At 47.1% G+C, this 13,749-nt stretch overlaps 1 protein-coding gene across 10 annotated transcripts in view; it reads right to left on the reverse strand.

The window, feature by feature from the left end:
• Positions 1-13,749, reverse strand: part of fam210aa (family with sequence similarity 210 member Aa) — a 44,901-nt gene that overhangs the window by 4,996 nt on the left and 26,156 nt on the right. For all 10 annotated transcript variants that reach the window (XM_069922490.1, XM_069922484.1, XM_069922489.1 and 7 more), the window contains one exon: positions 5,335-5,446. In XM_069922490.1, coding sequence (XP_069778591.1) covers positions 5,335-5,446 — 112 coding nt within the window. The remainder of the gene's footprint in view (positions 1-5,334; positions 5,447-13,749) is intronic.

Below are 13,749 nucleotides of genomic sequence, written 5' to 3' on the forward strand. Positions count from 1 at the left end.
CCATAGTGCGGAAGTAATTTGGGCGCCTCTGTTGCTCGTGATGTGCACCAGCACACCGAAACGAGCGATCCACTGGCCGACAAAGGCTCGAGCACACGTCTCCACTGACGCCTCACGGACTGGGATGGCTTCCGGCCATCTGGTTCCTCTGTCCACTATGGTAAATAGGTACCGTGACTCCCTGGACACCGGCAAGGAGCTCACGACATCCACATGGATATGCTGGAACTTTCACGTTGCTGAGTCGAAATGTTGAACAGTGGCCTGCGTGTGCTTGTGGACTTTAGACGTCTGGCACTTGATGTAGTTGCGGGTTAGCGCTGCCACCTCCTTCTTGAGGCCATGCCAGACGAATTGCTGCGTCACCATATGCACGGTAGTTTTTACTGAGGTGTGGGCGAGATCGTGGATAGAGCTGACGACCCTGGCCCTCCACTCCTGTGGGACTACCGGGCGCGGTGAGCCGGTGGAGATGTCGCAGAGCAGCGGCTGGGCGGAGTCAGGAAGCAGGATATCCTCGAGCTGGAAACCCGAGATGGCGGTCCGGAGAGCTCGAGTTTCGGCGTCGTGCTGCTGGGCCTGCGCTAGTTGCGCATAGTCAAGGCCAGGAGCTAGCGTGTTGATGGCCGGGCGAGAGAGTGCCTCCGCGACCACATTGTCCTTGCCCGCCCTGTGCCGGATATCTGGAGTGAATTCGGACACGTAGGACAGGTGGCGCTGTTGCCTGGCCGACGGCAGGTCCTTGGCCATAGCCAGTGCTTGGGTGAGGGGCTTGTGATTGGTAAAAACAGTGAAAGTTCTGCCCTCCCAGAAGTATCGGAAGTGGCTGATGGCCCAGGAACAGCGCCAGGAGCTCCCGGTCGAACACACTGGCCTGCTGCAACTGGTTACCCAACTGGTTGCCCGTCCAGCCACTGTTCCAGAGCACCCTCGATCGCCGTGGTGGAAGCGTCGACCGAGAGCACTTTGTGGGCTTCCGGGAGCAGGTGCACCAACAAAGTCACTCTGAGAGGGCCTGTTTCATTGCAGTGAAGGCCTCATCCGCCTCCTCCGACCAGGCCAGGGTCTTCTCTTTCATTGCAATCAGTGCGAAAAGAGGGTGTACGATGCGGGCGGTGTTGGGGATGAATCGCTGGTAAAAATTTACCCTTCCCACGAATTCCTGCAGGCCCTTGAGGGAGGAGGGTTTGAGAAAATGCTGGATGGCTGCCACTTTCTCTGGTGCCAGAGCTGCCCCAGGCGCTGAGATGGTGTGCCCCAGGAACTGCAATGTCCATTTCCCAACCTGGCAATTGGCCTTGTTGACCGTGAGGCTGAATTCTGCCAGCCGGGTGAACAGGGTATGGAGATGGGCTTTGTGCTTTTCGCGGCTGTGGCTAGCTACCAGGATGTCATCTCGGTAGATAAAGACAAAGTCCAAATCCCTACCCACTGCATCCATGAGGAGCAGGAATGTCTGGGCCGCGTTTTTCAACCCGAACGGCATCCGGAGGAATTTGAACAAGCTGAAAGGGGTGATAATGGCGGTCTTTCCAACGTCATCGGGGTGGACCGGGATCTGGTGGTATCCGCGCACCAGATCGATTTTTGGTGTTGGCCGTGAAGTCCTAGATATGGGGGACCAGGAACCTGTCTGGAGTCGTGGCGTCATTTAGCCGTCTGTAGTCTCTGCAGGGCCTTCAACACCCTGATGACTTCGGGACCATGTGCAGTGGCACTGCCCAAGCGCTGTCTGACCGCCGAACGATGCCAAACTCCTGGAGCCTGGAGAATTCCTCCTTTCTCTGTTTTAGCTTCTACGGTGGCAGACATTTAGCTCTGGTGTGCAGCAGGGGGTCTTTTGAGGAGATGTGATGGAAAACTCCATGGCGGGGGGAGGTGACGTCGAAGCGTGGCTCCAGGACTGAGGATTTTGGCGAACTCGTCTGTGGTGGTGGCTACCGTGGTGATTTTGGGTCTGTCGTCGCCCGCTGTGCCCAGGTGCACTCAGCGAAAGGTGCGGGCGTTGAGCAGCAGACCGTGAGTCCTTAGAAAGTCAGCCCCTAACAGCGCGGTGCCCACTGAGGCCAGGATGAACCTCCAAGTGAACTTTTCATCCCCGATCTGCATCTGTGCCCTACAGGTGCCATAGGTCTTGATTGGCAGCCCGCAGGGTTGGACCGTGGGTCCAAGTGCGAGTTTCCAGTGCTGTAGGGGGGAGGGCGCTCAGCTCATGTCCACCAGGAACTGGCAGCCCGTGGACTTGTCAGTGATGTGAAGGAGGCTGTTCACGTGGCCAACCATCGCAGCCATCAATGGCAGTTGGCCTGGCCATTTCCCTGGAAGTCGCAGGGCTGGCGGCACTTGCAGGTTTTCACTCCCCAGCGCTGGTGATAAAAGCACCATGTTGACTGGGTTTCCTCCATCTTGTGCTTGAGGGTATCCTGCAGATGGCGGGGCACCGGCTTGGAGACTTGGCTGAGGGTTGCCTCATTCTCCAGTTTTGGGTGCCAGAGGGCGTCTGTCCGGGCTATGGTCTTGCAGGGGTCAGAAAAGTCCTCTTTGGACAGATGGAGCTAGTTATCTTCTGGCATCTGTTCAAGGAATATCTGGCGGAAGAGGAAACATGCTTCATGATCCTCCGCCAGGGCCAGCATTTCATCCATGAGGGCTGAGGGACTGTGATTCCCCCAACCCATCCAGGTGTATAAGCCTGGAAGCACGCTGATGGGGAGTGAGGCCAAACTTCCCCAGGAGATTTTTGAGGGCTGTATACTTGCCCACTGCTGGTGGCCGGTGAATGATGCGCGCCCACGACGTGGTAAAATTTTGCGGTGTTGGCTGAGATGTTGCGGAGGTGGAATTGTGCCTCTGCCAGCCTGATTCACGTCCGTGGGCGATGGGACCAGAAGTGGGGGGGAGGGGAAGTTTGAGGGCTACAGTGTCCACCTTGGCTGCATCCATCGTTCGCTGGGTCCAGATAGACATCTGGGCCTGTCGGGGTCACCACTGTGGCGGTTGCAGGAGCTAAAGGAAATCACTGCTACCACACTGATGGTCGTTAACGACTGTTTTTATTCACATTCAGCGCGCCCCTTTAAGGGGCTCTGTCACCAGGTGCATTGTGACGTTATAATCGCTGCCCCAGGGCACCCATTGGAAGGGATGCTGGAGTCAGAGAGAAACCTCTAACGATGCCATTTCCCCATGGCTGCCCCGCCACGTGGCGATTCAAGCGGGGCCAGTTTGCCATGAGGATGTGCGCCGCCACAATTGCACTAAATTGCCTTTTAGGCAGACAAAGATTCACCATTAGCATTTCCTGGTACTCCTTACAGTCAGATAAAGAGAAGCAAAAGTCCCCTCAAAGCAACTGAGTGTTTATGGATTTGTCTCCAGTGTTCCTGCAACCTCTGCAGCCGCATAATACTCCAGTTCAGTTCAAACCATTGGCAACCCAAACCCAAATCCAAAATTCCAACTCCATGAGGAAGCCTTCAGTGCCCAGGTCCTCTCAGCACCCTCCCTTATCCATGTTCTGATACCTGTTTCCTGCAGCCTGGTGTGAGTCCTTTGACTTCATGTCGCCAACAGCCCTCAGCTAGTGTATATCCTTCAGCACAGCCCCTCGCTGGTCCCCCATCATGGACACCGTCATCTGCTACTCCTTCGCAATGAGGGTTGTTGTCCACGTTACTGATGCCCTGCGCCGGTCTGCTTCTCCCCCTGAAGTCTGCAACTTCTCATTGCCACTGCCAAACACAAGCGCCGTCATTTTGAGCCCGGTCGCAAGATTTTAAATAAACCACCGCTGGCTCCTTTAACAGGCTGTTGAAAGCCTGTATTGGGTGTTGAATCCTGTGGGGAAACACTGCACTTCCTGCCCCCCCCCAGTTCATTCCACCAGCAGCGATGCTGTTACAGCACCTTCAGATGTGGTGCCATCTTTAAATAATATACAAATATAAAATATATTTTGGAATAATTTGCTTGGTTACAGGATACCATTCATCAATCTCACAGCCAGCGGTAAGAAGTCATTTCCCTGTACAGGCAGTCCTGTACTTCCTTCCTGCAATATACTTCAATAACCAAATGCCAAATTAAGGGAACCACATGTAAATTCTTACATCTGCAGCACTGATTAACTGCTGTGCACTCTGTAGAGATATATATATTTTTACATAAACTGAACCTTAATAAGGCTAATAAACAGACACAGGTCAATGAACAGGTAGTGAAGTGTTAAATGAAGGAAGCTGCTCCCCTCATGACAACTCTTCTGAGATCAAGAGCACATTAATAGACCCTGACATCTTCACAATCTTGTTGAAACTGACATGGTTTCTTACTCTCAGGCAGGTGGAGAGGATGATCAAATTTAATTTCTTGGGAGTCACTATCTCTGAGGATATTTCCTGGACCCAACACACTAATGGCATCGTGAATAAAGCATGTCAGTGCTTCTACTTCCTCAAGAGTTTGTGGAGGTTTGGCATGACATCAAAAACCCTGGCAAATATCTACAGATATGTGGTGGGAAGCGTGCTGACCAGCTGCATCACAACATGGTATGGGGTCACCAATACCACAAAGCATAAAGCCCTGAAAAGGTAGAGGACAGAGCCCCGTATATCACATGCAAAACCCTCCCTGCCATTGACCCTAACCTTAAGGGAATGCTGCAGTCAGAGAGCAGCAGCAATCATCAAGGATCCACACCACCCAGCACACGCGCTGTTCTCACTACTACCCTCAGGCAAGAAGTATAGGTGCCACAAGTCGTGCACCAATTGGTTCAGGAACAGGTGCTACCCCTCCACTATCAGACTTGTTAATTTAAATCAGGGATTCATTTAAGGACATTTATTTTTGCACTTTATTGATTTTTCTCTCTCTCTGCATTGCAGTTTGTTTACATTTATTTATTTACATATGTACATTGAGTCAGGTTTTTTCCCCCACTCCCAATAAGTGGCAATTCTGTCTCGCCCACAGGAAAAGGAATCTGAAAATATAATTTTAACTGCTGTACTATGTTTGGAGTGACTAGCTGGACTGCTCAGAAAATGAACTTTCACTCTGTTCCTTGCTATGCATGAGAGTAAACTTGAACTGGGAGATTGCTCCCACAGAACTGTTGGGTGTCCTAATATTCAGACCCAGTGACAATGAAGTAACAGTGAGAAAAGTATGTATCTGAAGATGCTGTCCCCATGTGCCTAACCATTTCCCCCCCCCCCACCCCACCCCACCCCATCTCTTGCCCCTGTAGGTGATAGCAGACTCAGGAAATAATATGCAGGATACCATAAATAACACTGGAAAGACCAGCCAGTGCAACACTTCACTCACCTTGTACAGTGCATACGCAGTCAGCGCATTGCCACCCGTAGAATGGTTCAAAATCTGTATTATTCCTTTAGGTGCTCCTACGTATTCCAGAAATGGAACCACATTAACTCCTCTGAAGGGGGGGGGGGGGGAGGGGGGAAAGGAAAAATAAAATCAGCATTAAAAGAAGCGCTGAACATTGCTGGGCTCTTCCTTGTCTGCGTTATATTTGAACAAAGAGTTAATACAAGTTTGCAAATTGCCGTGGATAGTGTGGAAGGATGTCAAAAGATTCGGCACAATTCGGACCAGTCAAAAATGTGGACAGAGACAAGGCAATCCAGACAAGAGTGAAGTGTTGTACTTTGGGAGGTCAAATGTAGGACTTGAGAGCGTTTCTAGGCAGGGGATCTAGGAGTGTTAAGTACAGCTCCCTGAAAATGGCCACACAAGACTACAGGGTAATAAAGATATACGCATCTTTGCCTTCATCAGTCAGTGTATTGAGTATGAATGTCAGGAGGTGATCTTGTTAAACAAGTAAGTTTGGTGACACTGGGGTCGAATCCAATACACTGATGTGCTAGAGAAACTCAGTAGGTCATGCAGCTTCCATAGGAAGTAAAGGGGTAACCAATGTTTCGGGCCCAGGCCTTTCATTAAGATAGGAGTAAAAAATAAATGAGCAGGCACCTGAATGAGAAGAAGGGGGGGGGGGGAAAGGGGCAGGAGGAAGAGCATAGACTAACAGCTAAGAGGTGGGAGGGTAGAAGAAGCTGAGAAGTGATGAGGGTAGAAGAAGCTGAGAAGTGATGAGGGTAGAAGAAGCTGAGAAGTGATGAGGGGAGGGTAGCGGAAGGGTTGGGGAGATGGAGGAAAGAAGAGAAATAGGGAAAGATAGAAAATTCAGGAAGGTTACCTTGCAGACATACAAAACTTTGGTTAGGTCACATTTGTTATATTGTAGGCATTTCTGGTCACTGCATTACAAGAAAGATATGGATGTTTTGGAGAGGGTGTAGAAGGGGTTCATCAGGCAGTTACCAAGATCAGAATTCGAGGTTGGAAAAAAACATGAATTGTTTTCTTGCATTATTTGGAGCACACAGCCTGAGAGGCGAACTGATAAAAGTATATAAAATTGCATCAGGCATGGATAGGTTAGATTTTTTTCCACCCAGGGTGGAAATGTAATGAAAATACTAGAGGGCGAGAGGTGGAAAGTTTAATTTTTTTAAATGTAAATAAAGTAGACCTTTCTGCAAGGGAACATAGTGGAAGCAGACAGGACAGCAAGGATAAAGAGATAATTATGCAGATAAATGAACAGGCAGGTGAGCAGTTTAAAATGGCATCGTGATCAGCAGATCACCCAGGACAAAGGGTGTTGGTGCTGTCGACCTTCCATATGTTCTAAATGTTGTTACTGAATATAGGATTAAGTTTTTGGTTTAGTTCATGGGCAATTATCACTTTGCCAAAATTATGTAAGCAAAACAAAAAGGCAACTAATTAAATTTCTGATTTTTATTGCAATTTACAGCTAAAATGCTAATGCAAAATATCTACGCATTCAAGGCTGTGTAACTGTTAACTTAGGTGTATGGCTGAAGGAATCAAAAAGACATTATTGACCTGGCTAAGTGCGTAAAGTACGTAACACGAGATTCTCATATTGTTTTTTTTGAATGGTGCCTTGCCAGGATGCATTTGAGGCATGACTGTATGACTGTATCTAGAAACAATTCAGACATTGGAATAACAAGCCAGCCAGCCACAGTTACTGGTGACACATTGAAAGTACAGATGGAAGCACTGAATTGGAAGGAGATATGAATATATTAAGTAGACAAGTTAAAGGGTGGCAAATCATACATTCAAATATAACAAATCACATTTCCAACAGGTGAAAAGCAAAGCAATGTAGCTCTAAAAGACAGGGATTCATTTATATGGATCATTAAACTTTAATGGACACAAGAGAGTAACCCAGAAAGCTCAGGGATGCTTTTTTTTAATACCGAGAAGTAAATATAATCAGGGTAGAAGTTATGTAGCAGGTGACAACAAAATGTCAGCTAAATAAAGTTGACCCCAGACCTTAAGGAGAATATATGGACTTTGGAAGGAAAGCAGCATAGATTGTTATTGAGGGTTAAATCACAAGGAGAGATTACATAAAGATTCCATTCCTTGGGGTGATAAGACCAGAGTTTACAAGACACTACAGCAGATCTTTCTCTGACCGGCAGGCTGCCACCAGCTGACTGCCCTTAAAACCAAGAACAGTGTTCTGCATGATTAGTTCCTGGCTGTTTGCAGGTCAGGGTCTCACTGATTGCAAATGTTTGGCTGTGTGTGGACCAAGAATGGCTACTCTGAGGAATTCAAATCAGTGGCAGGAGTAAAAATCTGTGGATGGCAGGAACCAAATATCAAAAAAGGTATGGTACACTGTTAGCCAGAATCAGGCACACACAAAGATAAAGACTACAACAGGCTTTAATCCACAAAGACTTCCACAGAGCCAGGCTGGCTTTAGCTGCAGTAACTCTGAGTGAGCTTCGGGAGGCCGGCACAGACTTATATCCTGGAGGGTGCTTGACAACTCGACTGGGTGATGTGATATAGAGAATTTAGGTTAAAAAGACTTAAGTTAAAATGTGATGATTAATCATAAACAGGGAAGCCAGAATGGACAGAGAGTTTACTAGCAGTCAAGGACAGAAGGATCTGCTGAATATGTTTTTTTAAACCTATCTTTTCATGGTCATAGTGAGAGACATGCAGGAGACAAAGGATTGATAAGAAGTGTGAGAAACAGAATTCAGTGAATGTAGAGTTCACAGCGTACGTAACGAACGTGATAATTAATAATGCAGTTATACTTAGAATGTTTTTGTAATACTAACCAATTAAAACAGTATTAATAAGAAGGGGAAGGGCAAATAATAAAGGTATAAAAATCAATGCACTGTATGTATCGGGGCTTAACTGGTGAGAAACCAGTTGAGTCCAACTCTGCAGACTTGTAAATAAAGCTTGTCGTGTCATCAGTTTTAAAGAGACTCATGTGTGAGAAGTTTTATTTCTGACAAATGGGGGCTCGTCCGGGATCCACACTCCGGCCGTGAGGGGAGGCGAGAAGAGGGACATCGGAGGCGGTGCACCCCGCTGAGTTCAGCGGCTCCTAGTCCCTTTCTCGTCGCTTCGGGCGGCTTGAGCGAGTGGTATCCGGACAGGGTGACACGACAAGACGGAGAGGAGAAGGGTGACGGTTCAATCCCCGGGAAGACACCGGTAAGTGACGACTTACGATTGTGGTGTGGGGATTGGGTAACAGGTGTAACGGGATACACCTGTTTGGATAAAAACCTAACGGAATAGATTAAGTATAGATCTTTTGTCGTTGTGTGAGGACCCTGTCGCGGGACTCTAGGATAGACCCCAGGGAAACCTCGGCGGTAACCGAAGGAGGGACAGCACCTCCGACGAAGTGCCGAGAAGAGAGGGGTCAACCCCAGGAAAACCTCAGCGGTAACCGAAGGAGGGACAGCACCTCCGACGAGGCGTCTGAGAGGAAGGGAGTAGGGTCCAGAGCGAGAGGGTCCTCAGCAACGATAAACAGATCTAGGTGGGAAAATGGGAGGATCAAAATCTAAGGGCTCGTCTGAAAATTCAGGACAATTCCTGGGAGTACCCCTTGACAGCCCTTTGGGGAGAATGTTTGAAAATTGGGATAGTAAAAGATATCGGGACAAAAACAAGAAAAAGATGGTCCAATATTGTCTCCTTTGGTCAAAACAACCTATTAAAGGTTCCTCGGTCTGGTGGCCGAAATTTGGATCTGATGAGGATTGGGTTAGACAAGCATTAAACATATATGTAAATTCGAGACCAAAGGTGAATCAAGAAGAGTCAGCATATGCATTTTGTTGGGTTCCCTGGCCAGGATCCTTAACAGAATGTTTTAAATTGAGAGTGGCAGGAGAAAAGAAATGGGAACCTCTGGACAACCTTCCCCCTCCTTATATTCCCCCGGTGCCTACTGCGCCCGAGGAAAGCTTATTACCGGAGGGGAAAGGTGATGAATCTGATTGCCCCGAAGGGGGCCGGGATAAAAAGGATGAATTAAGGGAGTCGGACCCTAAACTTCCACCGGTAAACCGACCCTGGACAAGATCCCAGACTGGTCCAGGACCATCAAAGTTTTCAATAAACCTAAATCCCCTGAGAGAAGTTCCTATGGGAGGACCGGGAGGGGGAACGGGATATGCGAATGTTCCCCTAACTAGTACAGAGGTGCGGGGATTTAAGAAAGAAATGAAAAAGTTATTGGAAGATCCTATAGGACTGGCTGAACAGCTTGACCAATTCTTGGGACCAAACACATATACGTGGGAAGAGATGCAGGCAATAATGGGAACATTATTTTCACCCCAGGAGAGGCAGATGATTCGACGGGCTGCCCTCCTCATGTGGGAATATGAACAACCTGGGGACCCTAGACCCCATGAACAAAAATATCCCTTAAATGAACCCAGGTGGGACAAACGAACACCCGAGGGATTGGCAAGTATGAGACAATATAGAGAGTGGACAATTAAAGGGATACGGGAGGCTGTGCCAAAGGGTCACAATTTTACCAAGGCATTTGGGAACCACCAGGGGAAAGACGAGTCCCCTACTGATTTTTTGGAGAGGGTGAGAAAGAATGTCCAACAGTATGCTGGTGTGGACCCTAGTACACCAATGGGTGAACAGCTTATTCGAATTGAATTTGTTTCCAAATCATGGCAAGACATTAGAAAGAAACTAGAAAAGGAGGAGGACTGGAGTGAAAAACCCCTAAGTGAACTGTTAAAAAAGGCACAAAAAGTATATGTGCAGAGAGAAGAAGAAGATCAAAAGAAGGCGACAAAGGTTATGGTACAGACTATCCGACAGATGAATGCTGAATCCAGAGGGGAAAGAAAACAAAACCTTCCTCTAAACAATCCAAAATATCCAAGAGAGGGAAGACCCCGGAGATTTGTTAAATGCTATTACTGCAATGAGGAAGGACACTTTAAGAGGGAATGCCCCCGATACAAGAGGGAATTGCGTGCCCTCGAACTTATGGAAGAAGATTAGGGGTGTCAGGGGTTCCAAATGTTAGGGACCAAATATAAGAGGGAACCCCTGGTAAAACTAAAAATTGGTCCCAAGGGAGAAGAGGTGGTGTTTATGGTGGACACAGGAGCGGAACGAAGTAGTGTAATAACTGTGCCAATCGGAACTGAGCCTATAAAAAGTAATTTGACAATTTCTGGGATAGAAGGAGCTCCCAGAATGGTATCAATAATTCCCCAAGTAACAGTGAAACTGGAAGAAAGAGAAGGGGTACAAGACCTCTTGTTATTACCTTCGGCTGGATTTAACCTCCTAGGAAGGGACTTACAGGCTCTCCTAGGTTTGGGTGCTCTCCCTGTGGACGGAGAAGTGCGAGTCCACCTCTGCGCTTTAAAAGAAGAGGATGAACGGCAGATTGACGAGAGAGTCTGGTATAAGGAGGGAAATCGAGGAGGTCTGGACATCCCACCTTTACATGTCACATTAATACCAGGTCATCAGCCGGTAAGGAAACGTCAGTATCCTATTTCTTTGGAAGGGAGAAAAGGGCTACAGCCGGTAATTGAGACTTTAATACGAGACGGACTATTAGAAGAATGCATGTCACCTTATAACACCCCTATACTCCCAGTAAAAAAGTCAGATGGATCCTATCGCCTAGTTCAGGATCTAAGAAGTTTGAATGCTATTGTTCAGACCCGCCACCCAGTGGTGCCTAATCCCTATACTATTATGAGTCGGATTCCCCCAGACCATGAGTGGTTTAGTGTTATCGACTTGAAGGATGCCTTCTGGACTTGTCCGTTAGAAGAGGAAAGTAGAGATATGTTTGCGTTTGAATGGGAAAATCCATGGACAGGTAGACGGAGACAGTTTCGGTGGACTGTATTGCCCCAAGGGTTCACTGAATCTCCAAACCTGTTTGGACAAATGCTAGAACAAATCCTGATGGACTATCCACAATCTGATGATTCCCAACTAATGCAGTATGTGGATGATTTACTATTATCAGGACCCAAGGAACAAGAAATGAGGAGAGAGACCATTAGACTCTTGAATTATCTGGGGAAAAAGGGTCTACGAGTGTCCAGAAACAAGTTACAGTTTGTTGAGAAAACTGTGATATATCTGGGACACCAGATAAGTAAAGGACAGAAACGGATTACCCCTGAACGAATTGCGGGAATCACTAGAATGCCTTTACCCCATAATAAGAAGGAAATAAGACAATTCCTGGGACTCTTAGGATACTGTAGGTTATGGATAGAGGACTACTCAGCTTTGGTGAAGTTTATGTATGATAAACTGACAAATGAAAATGACTATCCATTGAAATGGACCCAGGAGGAGGAGGGATGGTTCGAGGACTTGAAACATCGCCTAACACGAGCCCCAGTGCTCACTCTGCCCTCTTTAAAACAGCCCTTCCAGCTATTTGTCACTCATAACCAAGGAACAGCTGTGGGAGTTTTAACACAGGAAAAAGGCGGTCAGCGACACCCAGTAGCTTTCCTTTCCAAAATGATGGACCCAGTGTCTCGCGGATGGCCGACGTGTATCCAGGGAGTAGCGGCTGCTGCTCTGTTGGTAGAGGAAGCACGTAAACTTACTTTTGGAGGAAAGATGACTGTGTACACCTCCCATTCTGTGAGTGTTTTATTAACACAAACTGCCCATCGATGGCTGACTGATTCTCGTATATTAAAGTATGAAACCATTTTAATGGTTGGAGAAGATTTACAGTTTGCAAAAATTAATAGCTGCAACCCAGCTCAGTTTTTATACGGCAGTGAAACAGAGAAAGAGGTGGAGCATGACTGTGTCGAGTTGACAGATCTTCAGACCAAGACCCGAGAAGACCTTTGCGATACTCCACTGGGAGAAGGATATGAATTCTACATTGACGGCTCCGCCAGATGTGTTGACGGAATGAGAAGAAATGGGTATGCTATAATAGAAGGAAATACTTGGAAAGTAGTAGAATCCACGAGACTACCCGGAAGCTGGTCAGCACAATCCTGTGAACTATATGCCTTGCAGAGAGCCCTCAAAATACTGGCAAAGAAAATTGGAACGATTTACACAGATTCCAAATACGCATACGGAGTGGTGCATACCTTTGGTAAGATCTGGAAGGAGCGTGGTCTAATTACATCAAGAGGAAAGGAATTGGCACACGAACAGATGATTACTCTGACTTTAGAAGCCTTAACATTACCCCAAGAAATAGCAGTGGTCTACATACCAAGCCATCAAAGGGGAGATAACCCGACAGCAATTGGAAACAGACTGGCTGATGAAGAAGCCAAAAGAGCAGCCATGCAACAAGAAGTCCGTTTGCTGACTTTAATCCCAATAAGGCAAGGCATAAAGACAGCTCCCATTTTCACTGCTAAGGAAGAAAAGAACATGGATCAGCTGGGCGCAAGCCAATTACCTGATGGAACATGGAAAACACCAGATGGAAGAACTGTTCTAAATAAAGAAATAACTCGCAACATTTTAAAACACCTGCATCAACAGAGCCACTGGGGCACCCAAGCCTTATGTGACACAGTGCTTCGAGAATATGTGTGTAAAGGAATCTACACCTTGGCCCAACAAGAGGTGCAAAATTGTTACCTATGCACAAAAATTAATAAGAAGATAATGAGGACAGGGACCATGGGAGGTCAACCATTAGCCATACGCCCTTTTCAACGTATCCAGATCGACTTCACAGAGTTACCTCAAGTTCAAAGATGGAAATATCTGTTGGTGATAATAGATCACTTTACCCGATGGGTAGAAGCCTTCCCAACAATAAATACTACAGCCTCTACAGTAGCTCGCCTCCTCCTAGAGCAGATAATCCCCAGATATGGTATAATGGATTCTATAGACTCAGACAGGGGTCCACATTTTTCTTCAAAAATCCAGCAATTGATTTGTGATGCATTACAGGTCTCTTGGAAATTACATACCCCTTGGCATCCACAAAGCTCAGGGAAGGTCGAACGTATGAATGGAACACTAAAAATCCAATTGACAAAGTTAATGGTGGAAACTAAAATGCCTTGGATAAAGTGTCTGCCCCTAGCCTTATTGAGAATTCGTACTGCCCCACGAAAAGATGTAGGGCTGTCCCCTTATGAAATGATGTTTGGGCTTCCCTTCTGGAGTACAGTTGAGGGGTGTCCCACCTTGGGGGAAGGGGATATATTTGTTAGGAACTATTTACAGGCACTGTCACGCTCTCTTACAGATTTACGAAAGAGAGGACTATTGGCACAAACACCGCCTCTAGACTTTTCTTTACACAAAGTGGAACCAGGAGACTGGATT

This window comes from Narcine bancroftii, chromosome 2 (assembly GCF_036971445.1).
Source record: "Narcine bancroftii isolate sNarBan1 chromosome 2, sNarBan1.hap1, whole genome shotgun sequence".
NCBI lineage: Eukaryota > Metazoa > Chordata > Chondrichthyes > Torpediniformes > Narcinidae > Narcine > Narcine bancroftii.